General features: G+C 33.7%; 2 protein-coding genes across 6 annotated transcripts; one reads left to right on the top strand and one right to left on the bottom strand.

The window, feature by feature from the left end:
• Window positions 1–994: 994 nt before the first annotated feature.
• On the top strand, window positions 995–12,702 carry LOC137828772 (ATP-dependent DNA helicase 2 subunit KU70). The gene is made up of 19 exons (XM_068635455.1): window positions 995–1,194; window positions 1,279–1,356; window positions 1,457–1,564; window positions 1,843–1,957; window positions 2,577–2,682; window positions 2,766–2,883; window positions 2,986–3,069; window positions 3,182–3,240; window positions 4,552–4,685; window positions 5,025–5,068; window positions 5,562–5,638; window positions 6,115–6,262; window positions 7,268–7,329; window positions 7,857–7,917; window positions 9,523–9,615; window positions 9,714–9,834; window positions 10,766–10,868; window positions 11,044–11,227; window positions 12,356–12,702. The coding sequence occupies exons 1-19, from the start codon at window positions 1,126–1,128 to the stop codon at window positions 12,467–12,469; spliced, it is 1,878 nt and encodes a 625-aa protein (XP_068491556.1). The 5' UTR covers window positions 995–1,125; the 3' UTR covers window positions 12,470–12,702.
• Window positions 8,436–18,100, bottom strand: LOC137828773 (probable protein phosphatase 2C 33). Of its 5 annotated transcripts, XR_011083967.1 has the most exons (11): window positions 17,390–18,100; window positions 17,195–17,312; window positions 16,885–17,108; window positions 16,531–16,799; window positions 15,357–15,569; window positions 15,151–15,251; window positions 14,661–14,768; window positions 13,960–14,498; window positions 13,805–13,891; window positions 13,496–13,574; window positions 8,436–9,223 (listed from the first exon to the last, which is right to left on the bottom strand). XR_011083967.1 is itself a non-coding variant. In XM_068635457.1 (4 exons), exons 1-4 carry the CDS (start codon window positions 17,942–17,944, stop codon window positions 16,530–16,532), a joined length of 1,167 nt encoding a protein of 388 aa, XP_068491558.1. In that variant the 5' UTR covers window positions 17,945–18,100; the 3' UTR covers window positions 15,641–16,529. The 5 variants fall into 5 exon arrangements, 1 of the variants encoding a protein (XP_068491558.1); XR_011083965.1 differs by having other exon boundaries at window positions 13,960–14,768; XR_011083966.1 differs by lacking the exon at window positions 8,436–9,223 and adding an exon at window positions 10,862–11,037 and having other exon boundaries at window positions 13,960–14,768.
• Between the last annotated feature and the right edge of the window lie 149 nt (window positions 18,101–18,249).

Below are 18,249 nucleotides of genomic sequence, written 5' to 3'. Positions count from 1 at the left end.
GAAACCAAATTAGAGGTCAAGTTTTGTTTACGAGTATAAATACGCAAATATGTGTTTGCTTTTATTATTAACAGTGTCAACCCTTAAACGCCTTATTTTCTTGAGTTTTAAATAAACGTGTGCACATTTTTTTATCGTATTATATTTTAATATGATCTTAGGCTATAGTATTTTTTTTTTTATCGAACTACTTTATTTTAATATGATATTGGGCTGTAGTATGTGTGTGTGTGTATATATATATATATATATATATATATATATATGTTATATTTTTATTATTTAATTTGTGACTTTGTTTATTATATAAAAAATGGTTAAATATATGACTTATTGTATCTTGTGTTGAAAGTGTGTTCTAATGTAATACAGAAACAAACAGTTCTAGTAATAAAAGTATTTGGGTATCTTAAAATTTTAGCATATATTTATATACATATATGTTGAAGAAAAATAAAGAATTAATCTACAAGTGTTATGGTTTTACAACAATAACTTAAAAGGAAACAATAACTTAAAATGAGACTAAATAAAAATTGGTTGTGCATAAAAGCTTTTATAAAAAAAATAAAAATTGGTGTAGAGGATAATTCTCGCATTTAAATTATAACAATAATTGAGTAAATTCACATGCCTTAAGACAATAAATTTACGAGAGATTCTTCTAAATTCTTCGTAGAACAACTCATTCATATTTTTGGAAGTTTTGAAAAATTATTCATAAATTATTTAATGTCATGTACTTATGACAGATTTAAAATATATAATCTAATAAAAACAATTAATTTAACATTACTTAGAATTAAAAATTGTAGATATATTGTTTTGTTCAAATTTATTAATATAGCAGGTTTATTAAATTACATTTTCTTATAGAAGGAAACAATTAGTTAGAATATAGGTTCTAACAATTAAAATATTGATAAAATTAAATTGAACTATTTTAATAATGCGACCAACAATAATTTAAAACAATACTTACTTGCCTAAACATGTTTTCACACACGTATATAAGGAACATCGTATAAATTTTAAGCAGCAGAGTCAAAGAACGTTTTGGGCGCGAGTTAGAGAGAGAGATAAAAGGGGTTTCGATTCGAAGCGAAGTGGAAGAGTCAGAGCACGATGGATTTGGACGCTGATGATATCTTCAGAGACGACGAAGACTACGCCGAGGCTCATCGCTCGCTCCTTGTAAACTACTTTCTCTCACTCTAATTTTTCTTTTTCCATTTCTTTCTGTTCTGTTCTGTTCAAACGTCAAAACCCTTACATCAGGAAGATGAATCGACCAAAGAATACGTGGTTTACCTGGTCGATGCTTCGCCTAAAATGTTCAACGCCGTTTGCACTTCGGTAACTTTTCTTTTCTTCTCCTTTGATTACTGTTCATTTTCCTTCACTTTCTTGCCACTCACTAACTCGCCATCCATGCCACATTTTGCGATCTCACCAGAACCTTGAAACCTATTTCCACATTGCGATCTCTTGTATATCTCAAACACTAAAGACTCAAATCATTAGCAGATCCTACGATCAAGTCGCCATATGCTTCTTCAATACTGTAAGTTTTTACTCACCGCTTCTTGCTTTTATTCTTGATGTGTGTGGTGGTGGAAATTACAAAGTACAAGACTAGGTTTATGACTTTTAGCTTTATAAATCTTAAACCCTAAAATTATCGGTTATGCACTTTAATTAGAATTAAATTTTCGCCTTGCTACCTCAGTGAAATGTGGTGGCTATAATGAAATCCTTCACTGCGCATTTTACTAAGGCAAAACTCTAATTCGGTGTATCTTGTTTTGCACTCTCTCGTTTTTAATCCATTTGTTATTTCAGAGGGAGAAGCAGAATTTACAAGGCTTAAACAGTGTTTTTGTATTTACTGTTCCTGAAAGAGAGTTTCTAGACAGGCCAACTGCAAGGCTCATAAAAGAATTTGACCAGTTGGAGGGTAAGTTTTTGGGCTTTCCAGTTGTGGCGGTGGATATAGAGAACCGTTTAGGTGGACCTTATTTATCCTAAAATATCTTGTTGTCATCTCCTTTTCATAAGAGATGATGACATTGAACTTGGTGTTGTATTCTTGTTAATTTCGTTGTTTTTTTTTGTCATATGAAGCACTGACGAGATGATTAAAGTTTACTGCATGATATTGTACAGGCAAAGTATTGTTTACCTGGTGCAAATTTCCTTGTTTGAAGTTTTTTTTTTAAGCTATAACTAGGGTTTGAAGTATTTTTTGGATAATATAATGGTGTTGTTTTGGCTCTGATGACTGGCAGATAAAATTAGAAAGAGGATGTGAAGTTGAACAAAAAAGTAAAGTAGTGAATTTAATTAAACCTATGATTACATTTATTATGTTATGTCTGCTAATAACTCATAATACATTCACATTATTAGTGTATAGGTTGTATCTTTTTCAATCCTTATAAACTTAGTGTAATGCTTTTGTATGATGTGAATAATTATGCATTTAATAGGATTAGTTTCTGATTCAGAATCTGTCTTGTTTTGTGTATTATGTATTTGATAATTCTGAGGCTATTGTTTGTTTCAATCTTCTCTAGAATCATTTTCTAAACACATTGGAAGTCAGCATGGCATTGTGTCTGATACTCGAGAAAATTCTCTGTACAATGCTATCTGGGCAGCTCAGGCACTTCTTCGTAAAGGGTAATATATTGGTTATGGATACACACATTACTTTCAGTCTTTCACGTGATTATTGGTTACTGATTATGGGCAACAAATGCCAGGTCAGCAAAGACGATTGACAAACGCATACTTTTGTTCACAAATGATGATGATCCTTTTGGGAGTATCATAGGAGCTGCAAAATCAGATATGATAAGAATGACCCTGCAGAGAGCTAAAGTACCCATTAACATATGCTTTTGTTTATTGCATAGATGGTAAAACTACAAGGTTTGAAGAATGCCAGTGGTTTCATAATTACTTTTTTTTTTATTTGTTAAGGATGCACAGGATCTTGGAATTTCTATTGAACTTCTTCCATTGAGTTGCTCTGATGAAGTGTTCAATGTATCTCAATTCTATGCTGTATGTCTACATATCTATGACATATATTTGTTATGCTTCCCCCCCTAAATTTCTTCTCTAAACTGATCCTTATAATTTTTCCATGTTTACTTGTCAATTGTATGCCTTTTAGGATTTGATTGGGTTGCAAGGAGATGATTTAGTTGACTTTATCCCAGCTGCAGGAAACAAGTATGGCATCCTATTTATGATGTTCTGTGATTTATTTCTCTCGTGTTATTGAAATTGGACATTGTAGTTTTACTTGTATGTTTGTTTGATGAAATGCAATACACATTTGAAGGAAACCATAGCAAGGGAAAAATGTGTAATCAAGGTTGTCAAAAGTATGCGGATGGCCACGGACCGGGCTGGTGCGGGTTTGACTATCCCATCCCCCATCGGGAAAAGAGTATCTTACTATTCCAAATATAAGTTAATAATTTTTTTTATAAAAAATAAAATTCACAACAAAGAAAATATGATATTATAAAGTATTTTAAGATCAAAAGAATACGCATTTTCTTTTCTTCAATGTCAAATATCACAAAAGAAATTATAATTGTAGAAATGTCAAATGAGAGTATCAAATAACAATGGGATAAAGGTCAAATAATTATATAAAAGAGTAAAAATGACCAAATGTATAACCTATAAATAAATTATGAAACTAAAAATCAAAGAAAAGTTAATATAAATTTTTTATGTTACCTAATAAATTAAATATATTTTAGTAATTTTGAACAGTGATATTGAACAAGTTGAACAATTGAGAGAGAGAATGAAAAGTTGTGCGAGAGAAAGAAGGATTATCCAATTGAAACAAAACTAAGGATCAAAGAGAAAAGTGTAGATAAATTTTTTAGGTTACCTAATCCATATCCATCCTCGTCCCCATACCCAATTTAAGAAATTGGGTATTTACCCATACCTATACTCGGTCAATGCTGGGATTCTTCGTCAAAATCGGGACAGGTTGGAACAATACCTGCGGGGCAGGTTTATTTGCCATCCCTAGATCCCATAGAGGATATAATCAAATAGTTAGACTTTATGTTAAAAAACTGTCATCTAAACCATTAAATTAAGGAAGTTTCAGGTGCAAATGATTTGTCATTTATTCTATAGGCGTGGTTTATTACTAGACAATATGGTGCTGATCTTGCATTAGGGACACGTCTATACAATTGGCATGTATTGGGGTATCTTTCTATAGTTTACTTAAATTTACCCCATAAAAGAGGTGAAATTGATTAATGTGAATCACATATCCCAGTGGAAAGTGGCTCCATGTCTCAATTATTTAAAGGATGAAAATGTAGTATTGCTTGAAATCATTACTTAACAAAACATCTCACGTTTTTGTGATATTATTTATATTTAGTTAGATTATGATGTTGTGCAACTAATAGTTACAAATTGGGTTAAAATTACAAGCAATGCTTATTTAAGCACAATTCAATTTAAGTCTCAGTTTTATCAATTTTTGTGTTTGAATTTCAGATTGGAGGATATGAAAGATCAGTTAAGAAAACGCATGTTTACGAAGCGCATCGTCAAAAGACTTAAATTCACAATAGTTAATGGGATATCCATAGAACTTAATTCTTATGCCTTAATTCGTCCCACTGCACCTGGTAGGAATTTAACGTCACTTTTCTAGCTTTTAAAAGCTATAATTTTGCATAATCCCAGTGTTTTTGTTTTATTTTGTGCTGTGTAACCTCTGCAAAATTTTGCATTGGTCCCTTCCTTTTAAGTTTTTAACTTGGAAATTTATAGTATATACATTTTCAGCTTATAGAAGCTATTATTTTGCATAATTCATTTTCGTTGTTCTTGTGTTTTGTTATGGTCCATGTGACATGTGCGAAGTTTTCCATTGGTTCCTTTTAAGTTTTTAACCTGGAAAATTATAGCTTATACATATTCAGCTTATATTATATTGAATGACACCCCATGCTTTTGATGTGTAGGAGCTATCACATGGCTTGATTCTGTTACTAATCGTCCTTTGAAGGTGATTAATTTTATAATCTAAATTTGAAAATAGTATATTTTCCTTGGAATGGTATAATGATACAATTTAAATTTTAGAAGTTGAAATCTTGTTCTTTTTGTAGTTTTTACATTACAATAAAATAATGTCCCTTACTGAAACTGGACATGATCCTTGTATCCATAACTATCGTATATAGATAGCCAAAAAAGATGAGTCTACTTTCTAAAATTTATTTGTAGAATATAATTATTACTTTGGAGAAAGAATGTTTTTGGACTTTTTTTATGACTTCCTGTTAGTTTTTATGAAAGTCAAGCTACTACAAAAAAAATTGCTGCTTCATTTTTCCTGTTGTTAGTGTTGTACAGTCATGCTCTTTTTTGTTATATGATTTTATCTGTAGAATCACAATGCTCTTGAATTCCCATTGGTTATATTTTTTTAGTCAGACCATAATGCTGAGTGCTCTTAGAACTGTATAAGACAATTGTAAACTGGTTTGATGGTGCAGATTGAAAGAATTTTCATTTGTGCTGATACTGGTGCAGTGCTGGAAGAACCTACTACACGGTTTTTACCTTATAAAAGGTATGCATTTTATGCTTTTATCTGTATTTAATTTGAATGTTTGGACAATTTTCTTCACTTCAATCTTTTCTATTTAGATTTGATTTGACAAATAATATTAACTGTACCATATGAGACATTGCTATCGTTGTTGAGAAGAGGAGTTTATGGGATCTCGATCATAGCCAGTTATTTGTTCTTGGACAAATCTGTCATTGAAGGAAGATGTGAGATGGTTTTGTTTAGTTTCTGAAAATATAGGGTGAATAGTATCATTGCAATCTTTTTTGAGTGACACAGTGCTTGGCCTTTTTAATTTTTGGGATTCAGTGCTTCAGAAGGTATGTAAGAATAACCAACTGTGGGATATTTGTTGGACAGATGACATGAAACTTTTAAATGCATGCCTGTATAAATACTTCAAATGCCCTTATTCTATTTCTTGAGGCCCTGTTGTTTCCTTTTCAATCTAATTATAATATTATTGATTTTTTCAGCCAGAATATTACATTTTTGATGAGGCAACTATCTGAAATTAAAAGAGTTTCAACCGGACATCTACATCTTTTAGGGTTCAAGCCACTGAGTTGCTTGAGAGATTATTACAACTTGAAACCATCAACTTTCCTTTATCCGAGTGATGAGGTAACTGGTTTTTGTCATATATGAACTGTTGATGGCATCTTTAGTTATGAATAATGTTTGGTTTTAGTTGCAACTTTTGTGCTTGGTGCTGATTTCTTATCAAATACTCTTAACGTTGTTTCATTTTGGTGAAATTGTGCATCGACAATGTTGAGGTCCACATCAAACTTTTATGACCACTATAGTGTCAATCAGGATCCAATGGTTGATGTTTTCTATTAAATGTTAATTATAATGTTTATTTTAAATTAGAAATCCTTGTATTCATTAGATTACCTAATTATAGGAATTAGAAAAATTGTGCCATTATTGCTATTGGTGGCTGTAAATATCTTTGTAATATTTATACATCGTAATGATCAATGAAAAAGGCAGAAAAATGGAAATTATGACATAATCCTTATTTTATACAAGGTTTGGGTATTTTTCATATATAGTCCTTACTCCCTAGGGTTTGGGCAGTTCTCACCTTGCAGTACGCTTGTGAGGTTGATTTTGACTCAAAGCCTGTATTTGTCTTTGTTCTAGAGTACAAATTATCAATTATGGGTGTGTTTAGATCACATCTGCTAGAGATATGATCAATGTAGTCCTTGTAAGGTTTAAGCTAGTTCTCACTTTTCAGAAATTGGGCTTAACTGCTCATGTTTTATAAGGATCACACTCGTCATATCTTTATTTGATGTGTGATTTCAATAGAATGTGATGTTCTTTCATTGGTACATAAATGATGTGCATTCGTCATCTTGTCATCAGGAATCTTGTTTTGATGCAAATTGTGCTGATTACTGTTCTACCGATAAATTGCCCTCATGGAATGGGTGCTTATAGTGTCCCATTTACAAATCAAATAGTGTTCATATCTAGTGGTCTGTTGGTGTTTTCGGAAATGCTACCTGTATAATAGTTGCACCAAATGTATCTTACATGCTTGCTTCTCTAGTTTGTATGTTTCTCACTTTTTCTATTTCATAGTATTCTTCTGTGATGTCATTTACTTTGCAGGGTACAGACAGCAGCATGTGCATCTTCATTGCCCTGCATAGGTCCATGATACAACTCAACCGGTATCCTTGATTCCTTGTCTTTAAGGGTTTTTTCAATTGCACTGTCACATCCTTTATTCATGTCTACATCAACTTTTTATTTTTTGTTTTTAGCAATTATGAAAATTTAATATCTTAAATAATGTAGTCTGATTCTGATAAATTTCTTTGCAATTGGATATCTGCATTTTCTTTTTCCTAAAAAGTTATTTGTTTATCAAATTAGAGTTTGAATTGGTAAAATGTTGAATCAATTAATTCTACACCTAGAAATTTTTGCTATTTATGGGGCAGTTTCATGGAGTTAGTAGGAAAAGGGAAAGAGAGGGATTTGTGAAAGCTGCAATTGAAATCAAGTTAGGTAGTGTCTGTATATACAAAAACAAGTGACAATTATTATAGATTAATAAAGCATCCTCTTGTAATATTACTACATTGCTATTACACAATTGATGTGGTAGTTTTTGTGGTTGCAATATGACTGATGTTAAATGACTTGTATGTGCTAATAATTACCAATCAAAGTAATTTTCTGATGTTTCTGTCAGTTTTGCTGTTGCTTTTAGTGGCAGTTGTTCTCGCCCTCAATTGGTTGCTCTCATTGCACAGGTACAATTCGTTGAATGCTATAAATTTGGCATTATTACGAATGATTGCTTTCTTGACTTCAAAGCTAATGTGACGTGGTAGTTTGATGGCTTTGCCTCTCAACTTCTGAATAATTTTAGAGCGCTACTTTGCTGTTGTAATTGTCTTGCATTCTTTTGTTTACTTATATTTCCTGGACTTTGATCTTTTTACTTATGCTCAAGCTTTCTTCTCTACATCTCAAGTTATTGACTAATTCCTACTATAGCCACATCGGAATGTCTTTGAGATAATATGGTTAATAGAAGTCCAAGTGCTATAATTTAAAATTTGGTATGCTGGTCCTGGTTGCTTACCAGCAAATGATGTAGCGATCTCCTCTAAGATAATTTTATTATGAATAAAATTATAGTAAATCTCAATTTGTTGTTTGTTCATGAAAAGCTTGATGAAAGACAATGTACAAGGCTGCTCAGTTGTCACAAATAAGGTTTATAAGGCATAGACTTAGAAAACCTAACCCAATCTCACAAAACCAGTTTGTAAGAGAACTGTCCAATCTTTATAAGTTTTATTTGTGTCATATCTAATCAATTTGAGACTAAATCACCACCTTTAACAGCTGACAATTAACACAGTCCCCAAAGAGGTTCCACCTGAGTTGGGCTAGTGCTGATTGCCATAAAGGTGATTTTCTAACATTCCCCCTCATGGCCATGCTACAGCTACAGGCCTGTAGCGTGGCAAATACATGTAATCTAATAATAATCTTGGAAGGACTCTAATACCATCTTAGAAGACCTAACTTAACCTTATAAAATGAGTTGGTAAGGTTCACCCAAGTTTTATAAGCTATATTTAAGCCGTATTTCTAGTTGGGACTAAATTACCATCCTTGAGGTTGCAATTAAGACAACCCTAGAGAGGCCACAGATGAGGCGGGCCGTTGATTGCAATTAAGATAACTTTCCAATACCTTCTATGCAAAATTGTAACACTTGGAGAAGTTGTTTCACTCACGACTTACGAGTTCACATGTGGTGAGGGCTATGGTCAGGTAGTAGTTTGCCTTTGCATTGGACCTCTCAAACATTTTGCTGTATACTCCTCCATGGAATGAGATTACTTTTTAAAACCATAGTTGTCAGGAATAGATTGCTTGTCAGTTGAACAATCTGCCCCATGTCTGGCTTTGATATGTCAATTAATTAACTTTGCCAACCAACCTGTAGCATCCCTAGGATCAGAATAGGACATCCTGGTTAGGTAGAAGCCTCCATTTGGGTACATGAGAATCATTTGGCTCATTATCCAGCATGCCGCTCTCCTAAATATTTGAAGAAAATCTTTGTTGTTTGAGGCATTCAATACCATCAAGATCATCACTTGCAATCATTATATTATCAGCATAAACAAATGAGTAAATGCATAGATTGGAAAAACATATATAGAACAAAAAGTGGTGTGCTTCACTTTGAATCATTCCAAACTCCTGAATTAACACATATTTAACCTATATCTAGAAAGATCTCAATAACATGATTGCAATCAGTACAATGTAATCATAATCTCAACTATTGATTTTATGTGTTTGTATCAGATTCTTAACTTGTGTATGATTGTTAGGAAGAAGTTGTTCAATCAGGTAGTCAGATTGAGCCACCCGGAATGCACATGATTTATCTTCCATATTCTGATGACATTAGACTTGTTGAAGAGGTAGAAAACTGCAATATTTCGTCTTCAAACTTATAATGTCAATAACGGTGAAAATTTTAAATATGAAGTTATTGTCTTGCTGGGTATGATTTTTACAGCGTTATTCAGATACAAGTGGGATGGTGACTAAAGCAAGTAGTGATCAAATAAAAAAGGCAGCTGATTTAATTAAGCGTGTTGACTTGAAAGATTTTTCTGTATGCCAATTTACCAACCCTGGTAAGCATCTTCTCTCTTCCTCTAGTTTACTCCCTCTCCTTGATGATTGACAAGTTCTGTATATACTTCTAGTTAGCTTCATTGGTTATCTGCTGCATTGTGTCATCATCATTACTTAAACCTTAAATACAAACTCTTACCTCGCCTGAATTATGGACAGTTTACTTCAAGATATGGGTGATTTCTATACGAAGGGTGGTTGAAAATAAATAAAGACAGTGTTCTACTCAAGATTTCTCCAAATATAATGTTCATTGTTTGGAGAAATATTCTACTGATCTTGTTTGTTGTTTAAACATAAATGATGTATATATTGAAGAGTTTATTTCTGAACCTGATAAATTGCATCCAAAGCTTTTTCACTCGGTGGTTGTTTACCACCTTGATCGAATGAAGCCACTGTGCTATATCTTAAAAACCAATTTTTTGGAAAGATCAAGAGCTTGTTCAATGAAACATAAAATGTCGTTTTTGTTAATCTTTTTGTTCATCCGCTTTTCTTACTTGGGCTGCTGTTGATTTCTCCCTGCATGACCAAATCATTTAGGCTAGATTCTCTCGTATTTTTCTTAATATGCCTCTGACTCTCATCCTTTTTAACCCATCTCATCTACCCCAATATTTTCATAACTTCAACTCTGATAGTTTATTTTTTTGTTGAAAAGCATTGCATTTATACATTCCATTCCTTTAACTTTTCCCAAGAATTTGACCTTTTGTTGAATTTTTACTCAATGAAATGAATAAACTGTAGAAAAAAATATATTAACTTCATGCCTGTTTACTTATTTTTGATTTTATTCCTTTATAGTGTATGATCATTAGTTACTTGCTATGTGTGACTTGTTCTACTTCTATTTATTATTCCCATTTGCAAAATGAAAAGATATTATGATTACTGTTGGTAACAAATAAGCTTTTTCATTATCAGCCTTGCAAAGACACTATGCTGTACTTCAGGCATTGGCATTGGAAGAGTATGATATTCCGGAAATGAAAGATGAAACATTACCTGACGAGGAAGGCTTGGCCAGGTAAGCTCGAGTTATTTCATAATTAATTGAGTATTTTGTTGAGTCTTAATTTTGCAGACTGTAAAAATGAAACTGAGAAAATGCTTTGTTCTGTTTGACCTTTGATCTCTTCATTGGAAAATATTTGCTGTTTAAGAGTTTAGTATGAAATGATAATCCTGCTTGTTACCTGCAGACCAGGAGTGGTGAAGGCATTAGAAGAATTCAAAACCTCTGTATATGGGGATAACTATGATGAGGAGAATGAGCAGGGCATTGGGAAGCCAACTGAAGCCTCAAAGAAACGAAAAGCAAATGCAGAGTTTGCAACAAAAGAGTGTGAACAATATGACTGGGGTGAGCTTGCTGATACTGGAAAGGTAATTCTTGGAAGTTATTTCATGCACTGCTTATTTGTGGGATAGGCAGGTGTGCTTAAGCTTCAGCCAATTTTACAACGAACATACTGCAAACTGTACTGGACAAGCCATACAGTTACGAGTGGTCATGGATTGGATTTTAAAAATGATTTCAAATCCATATCCATTTTAACTAATCAAATTTATGTATTTTTTCAAATCCATTTAAAGTGGATTAAATCTGGATTAAATCTAGGTACATATCCATTTTAACTAATCAAATTTATGGATTTTTTCAAATCCATTTAAAGTGGATTAAATCTAGGTTCATATCCATTTTAACTAATCAAATTTATGGATTTTTTCAAATCCATTTAAAGTGGATTAAGTCTAGGTACATATCCTATTTAAAGTGGATTAAATCTAGATATAAAGTGGATTATCTAACCTGACATAGGTAGGCATGGACCCGGACCGACTCCACCCATGGACTCGAGTCGACTCGGGCGAACTAGGCTCGACCTAAGGCATGAGCCTGAGTCAACTTGGCTCAACATTCGCCCAACTCAGGTTGAGATGGGCTGACTAGTTTCAAAAACAGTCGAGACCGACTCAAGAGTCGACATGAGCCCGGGCTAACATGACTAGACATTGGCCCAAGTCGGCAATGACTGTGGACTCCACGACGGTGGGCTCGACAACAGTGGACTCGACAACAGTGGACTCCACGACGGTGGGCTCGACAACTGCGGACTCGACAGCAGCGGACTCCACAACGGCGGACTCCACAACGGTGGACTCCACAACGGTGGACTCGACAACTCGACAGCGGTGCACTCCACAGCGGTGGACTCGACAGCGGTGGACTCCGCGACGGTGGACTATGCTCAACAACTGCCGTACTGACTTGACTCAACAATTAAATGGAATCCATGTTATGTTAGACTGCAAGGAAATAAAAAATATTCTATTGATAATCAATTTAAAATAAAAAATATGTTAAAATGAATAGGAAGATTTTTCTAGTCATTTGACAAAAATATTCTATTTCATTTCATGAAAAGTGACCTTTTCTCTAAATTTCTAGAAACTTTTAAAAGTTTTACAAATTAATCTATTCTGACGGAATAATTTGATATTGTTTTGCAGTTAAAGGATTTGACTGTGGTGGAGTTGAAATATTATCTTACCGCACATAATCTTCCTCTTACCGGAAAGAAGGAGGCTTTAATTAGCCGAATATTAAGCGACATGGGAAAATAAGCACGACGCCAAAGTGCTTTTGCAACGTCGATAACTATAATATAACACTTTTACACTCATTTTGCTTCTGAAGAGGTTGCAAAGACCTCTAAAACATGAAAAGGGGGAACAGTGCAATGTTGTTAAAAGGTATTTTCTATTAAAACCTACTATGTCTTAAAAAGAGAAGTATCAATTCAAAAAAGGAATATCCGAATAATAAATTACAATTAAAAGTTCTTTTTTGTCATTCACCTAAAACCATCCATTACTAACTCCCTTTATTTGTCATTTTACACTCTTAAAAGTAATTAATATAAAAAGAGGAAAATTTAGTTAAGTGTAATTAATAACTTAGTTAATTTGCATTAAAAAATTAAATGTTTTCATTGGTTTGATGAAAGAGATCAGATCGAACGAATATTTGTCCAATTAGGAAGATATCATTTTATGGAAATATTTGGTTAATATAAAAAAATATCTATAATCCATAATAATGAGTGTTTTTTTTATTTAAATTATGTAGTTATTGTTTTAAATTATTTTTTCCGCACTGTCTAATTTCTTGCAAGTTTTATTCAACTTATGTTTTTAATTATTTCATGCAACGAATAAATAGAAAAGACAAATTACCATATCTAATATTGACTAAAGTTTTTGAAGTTTTAAAAAATATAAATATAGGTTGAACAAAGAATTTCACTTAATTACTTTTTTATTTATTAAATTAGAATACGAGACTTTATTTAAAGTTAATTAAATTCTATATAGCCTATCCAGCATCAAACCTTGCAAATTTTTCGATGACACCCGTAAAATATCAAGACCTTTGAACAATGTAAAAAAAATAAAATATATACAAGATATAGAAATATTCACCTTTATGAATGATTTAAAAAACATGTTACTTTTATTTTTAAATATTAGCAAGTGATCAATAAGGATAATATTTCATAATTTTCATTTTAATTTTAGTAACACCCAAGAAGTGTACTTTACATATATCATATTTTTTTTATATATTTTGAAGATAAGGGATGAGCGTACCTGATAGTGTATCGTAATCAAGGTTCAACTCCACATCATCAGAAAGTGTTCACCGAAGAGGATAACTTCAGATTCCAACCTGAAAAGTTAAATTGAAGCAGGAAAAAATCGAAACCATTATACCACAAGATCAAGTCAAAATGTCTTACAATATAACCCTCACATATGACACAATCAGCAACTTTTTCTACATCTTCACATGTCATAAAGACGACTTTTTCCTTTGATAAACAATAGCAGTATGAATGTCATATTGTAGATAATCAAACTTCAAAAATCATTGATTGGATACTTAGAAAGAATACATGCCTGTCGTGCCCTAACACCAAGATGAGATAAGTGAAGCAGTTCTTGCTCAAGTATAAATCCCACTATGTTCCTCCCAGCAGCTGTTACCTGCCAGTGTAATGAACTAATAAATATTAATATGATATGCTCTCAAATACAAATATATAAGTACATACCTCTTCGTCACCATCAGCTTTGTTAACAAATATAGGTCCTTCCACTATTGTAGTGAACCAGGAACAGTTCTTTCAGCCTAGCTCAAAGAAACCCAAACTCATGTTAGTAAAGGATATATGTTGCAAGTTGAAGTGGGTATTTGCAGTAAAAAAAATCTTGGTGGTAAAGTACTGATGTGAAAAACAAACCCATCATATTCGTGACGTGATTTATGCAGGATTATCATTCAAGACTCATCTTGCCGTAGTTTTAGTACAAGGATACATTCCCATTTTAGATATCTAAGCAAGGGATGAATCACTTCTCTAAATGCAATAAGGGTTTTTCTATATAAGGTTTCTCTCTCATACACAGAAGCACACAGTAAATATGATAATAACATTCTCCATGATATTTCTAAATGCAACTCGGTATTGGTGCCTGAACCAATTTTCCTAAAGCAGATCCCGGAACAAGGACATCCCAACCTTGAGAACCAGGAGTATTTCTAACAGCTTTTAGAAGAATCGTACACGTTTTTGAAACCTGTAAAATGACACTAAAAACATACGTAGAAAAGTCAGATAATATGTATATTCATAATATACTTGTTATGTTTGGTAAGGAAATCTGTAGTCTAGGAATAAACATGAACAAAAATCACAGATACTGATGAATATTTCCTGAAAATTTTCTGACTAAATTGCAAAGGATCATGTACCCAAAAGAGAAATATGAAGGACAATGCATTATCACACCCAGCTCGAATCTCAGCTTCTTTATATGTCCTGACACTGGTTTCAGGTTTTCCAAGAGTTTTACCTAGTATCTGCAACTTAAAATGACAAGTTTGTATATTTCAAAATATATGCATTTAAAATGAAGAGGAGCCCAGATGTGAAAACTAAACAGTACCGGTAAAACACGGCATACATTACTTTGAAATAAAGGAAAAACTACTATCAAATTTGCTACATCTGAATTGAATTTCCCTCATATTTCAAAAATCCTTGCAACTATTAAGGATGTTATCAAGGCTATCAGACTGTCTGTTTATTTAGTTATATATTTCCAGTGTACAGAGTTTTTAAAATTTTTGTCCTCCCTAGGCTTGGTTGCATCTTGGCTTCATTTTTTGTCATATTTCTTAAGTATCTTTTTGCACTAGGCATTTAAATTGCAGGCCTTTCAAATCATCAATACTTTCTAACCTGGACTTTCTGAGGGAATATCTATCTTAAAGTAGTTCTTCAGTATATTCATCAGAGTAGCTTTCAGTCTCATTGTCCAAATTGTCTGCAATCTTCATTTCCTGGAACAAAAGGGAGTACATTTAAAATGAAAATTAGTCAACACCGTCTACAATAATTTTAAAAAACAACAATTGGAGAATGGAGAAAGGACCTAAGAGAGTTACCTTTCCTTTCAGAAAAGCCTCTTTTAATTCAGGCAATGAGCTCATTTCCAAAAGCACCACACTCTTCTAGCTTCCAACCAGATAACTTCAGCTGGTGGATTCCAATAATAACGGCTCCAAGTGGATCATTCCACAAGTTAACATTTTTTGACTGCACATTTGCAGCCAGCCAGCCAGCCAGCATCTCCCACAAGTTCAAGCCCATTGAGAAATCTATTCATGTGTTCAGAAGTTAATGCGATACCAATAGAAAGGTCTTGTTATACAATCTTCAAGTAGCATTTGGTTGGAAAAGTTCTATATCAACATCAAACAAGTTCTACACAGTTCAATGATACTACATCCTTATGTAGTGGCCGACAGACTCTAGGCAGCTTGACTTCACTGCATCATTATATTTTACAGTCATTTGAAATCAACATGAAACTTATTTTTTCCCTTTTAAAGTATTAGATAATTTATATAATTCTTTAGCTAACCTCGAGGTCTAATAAACATCTATCTTCATGCATTGAGTGTTTGCATTATATTCTAATATTATGTAAACAGTTTAGGTGGAAGTTGTAATAATGGCTTAAACTTTCCAGTTTAACTCTTTCTTTATTTCAAAAAAACTTGGCTTTGGAAGGTGTGGCTATTTGGAGTGTGTAAATTAAAATATAATTAACAGAAATAGAAAACAAGATTCTTATTCTTTTCATTTCTCTTGTTTCAAGCAACCCACTGGATAAACTGCTTAATATAATCTAGGGACTTGGATATACAGAAGTTCACATCTACGGGATATACAGATAGGAAAAAGGCCTCGAGCTAAAGAAAAAAAACGATAGTATCCCTTTACCCTGTATATGTAAAAATATAAGATAAATTATGTAATATACAGACACACCCCTGAGGTTTAATAAAATTATACTTCATATTCCGTATCTATTTACATCACTATATCTCTCTATCTATACTCGTAACTGCATAAAGAAAATCAAGTGAGATGTGTTAATGGGTAGTATGTGCAACTTTATTTTGTTATATAAATTGAGGGAGATTTATTTGGGGGGAGACACAAATGAAATTTAGTTAAGCCTCAGGATGTGAGTGTATTTCTGAAATTAAGGATGCAGCCTAATAGTTTCTCTTCTAAATGAAGTGAGTGATGGTTGACAGAAAAGATATATACTATTGGCACTTTTCTTCAGGCTCCACTCTGAGTAGTGTTGGTGATGACTGCTCAACGTCATTTGATGGGTCTGTGTTGGTAGTTGATGGTTTTAAGTCCGACTTGGAATTAAGGAAGAGGCATACCACAGAGCAATCATCAACCTTAGAAGAAGGAAGCTTGGCTTTCCATGCCTGAACAGCTGCGTCAACCAGTATTCGAGCCGCGGAAGAGCGTGGAGTAGATGCCACAATGGACACTACTTCTTGGTTTGATAAAACATCCCATACCTAAAGAGAGTTGAATGTATGTACATGATAACACAAGTATGAGGATGGTATGATAAATGAAAAAAGGGAGTTAAGAGTTCGTTACCCCATCTGTGGCTAACACAACAAATTGATCCCTGTGAGTAAGGCGGTGATAGGAGAAATCAGGAACAGAGATGATTCCGAAGTCCTTGAGACAAAAATCTCCAAAAGCCCTTGACATGGCAAGCCCAGGGGAGTTAACATTGGGCAGCCATACTCTAGAAATCCATGGTTCACTTTTAAGGGCAAAAACTCTTCCCTTACAAATCCTTATCCTCTCTGCTTCCCCTGATAGAGGAAAGAGAATAAAAACAGAGTAAGAGTGCATTGATTGGATGCAAAGAAAGAACGACAATGGAGAGACAGAGACGTACTTGGAAGATCAGGCTTAAGGTCAGTGGTCAATTGAACGGCAGTAAGGGAACCATTACGGTCTTGGGTAGCCAATACAGCTCGGGAGTCACCGACATTGGCAATAACAAGGTCGTGACCCTTGAAGAATCGATGAATGAATGAATGAATGAATGAGAAGTGAAGAACTGAAGAAGATGATGCGATGTGATACTCACCTGCTTCAGCAGAATAACAGCAGTGGAGCCACTGGAAGAGCAATCGATCTGATTCTGGTCTCTGAGTTCTGAGTCCATCGTCTTGCAAGCCCTCACAAAAGATTGTCTCAACGTTGCAATATTAGTCGGAGCAACGCTATCGTGTTGGAAGTCATCGAAGGATGTGTTGAAGAAATTCCGATAGCTGTAGGTGGTGTTAGGGTTTATGGAATTCCACTGAGCAATGAGCTTCAAAGGAAACGAGTCTCTGAGTTTCTTGGCAACCAGATGGCCATGAGGTCCGTGGCCATCAAAAACGCCGCAGAAAACGGCGTCGTCCTTGGAACAGAAGTTGTCCCAAAGAAGCATTGCATCCTGGTTGATCGTTCCGTTGCCTTGCTTGCAGAACAAGGAAGCAACCTGCGATGAACCGTTCAAGAACAATCTCCCAGGAACTCTGTGGACCCGCATTTCGATTCTGTAATCGGAGAATGTGATGGGACTGCATAACGGTTCATCACATGCATCCATGGAAGGCAACGATGACGCCTCCGTCAACGAGAGGCACGATCCCATTCCCACAGATTTTCCGACACGACACAAACAACCTAATCGGACAAACAGAAAGAAGTGATTGCAGCGTGAATCGTCATCATCTTTGATTTCTACCACTCTCACTCTCTCTCTCTTACCATTATAACAATAATTCAATTATGACAAACAAGATAATCTAACGGTAAAACTACAATTGTTTGTTACGTAGTTTGTTAGTTAGTTGTACCTTCCTCCGATAATTCTTCTTACTGTTTTGCCTTTTCAGTATTATTTATTGCCAATCTTAATTATAATATATAAATATTAAAATTCATAATAATAACAAA

Source organism: Phaseolus vulgaris, chromosome 7 (genome assembly GCF_000499845.2).
Source record: "Phaseolus vulgaris cultivar G19833 chromosome 7, P. vulgaris v2.0, whole genome shotgun sequence".
NCBI lineage: Eukaryota > Viridiplantae > Streptophyta > Magnoliopsida > Fabales > Fabaceae > Phaseolus > Phaseolus vulgaris.
Note: the sequence above shows the minus strand (reverse complement) of the source record. Positions and strands in the feature narration are given on the sequence as shown.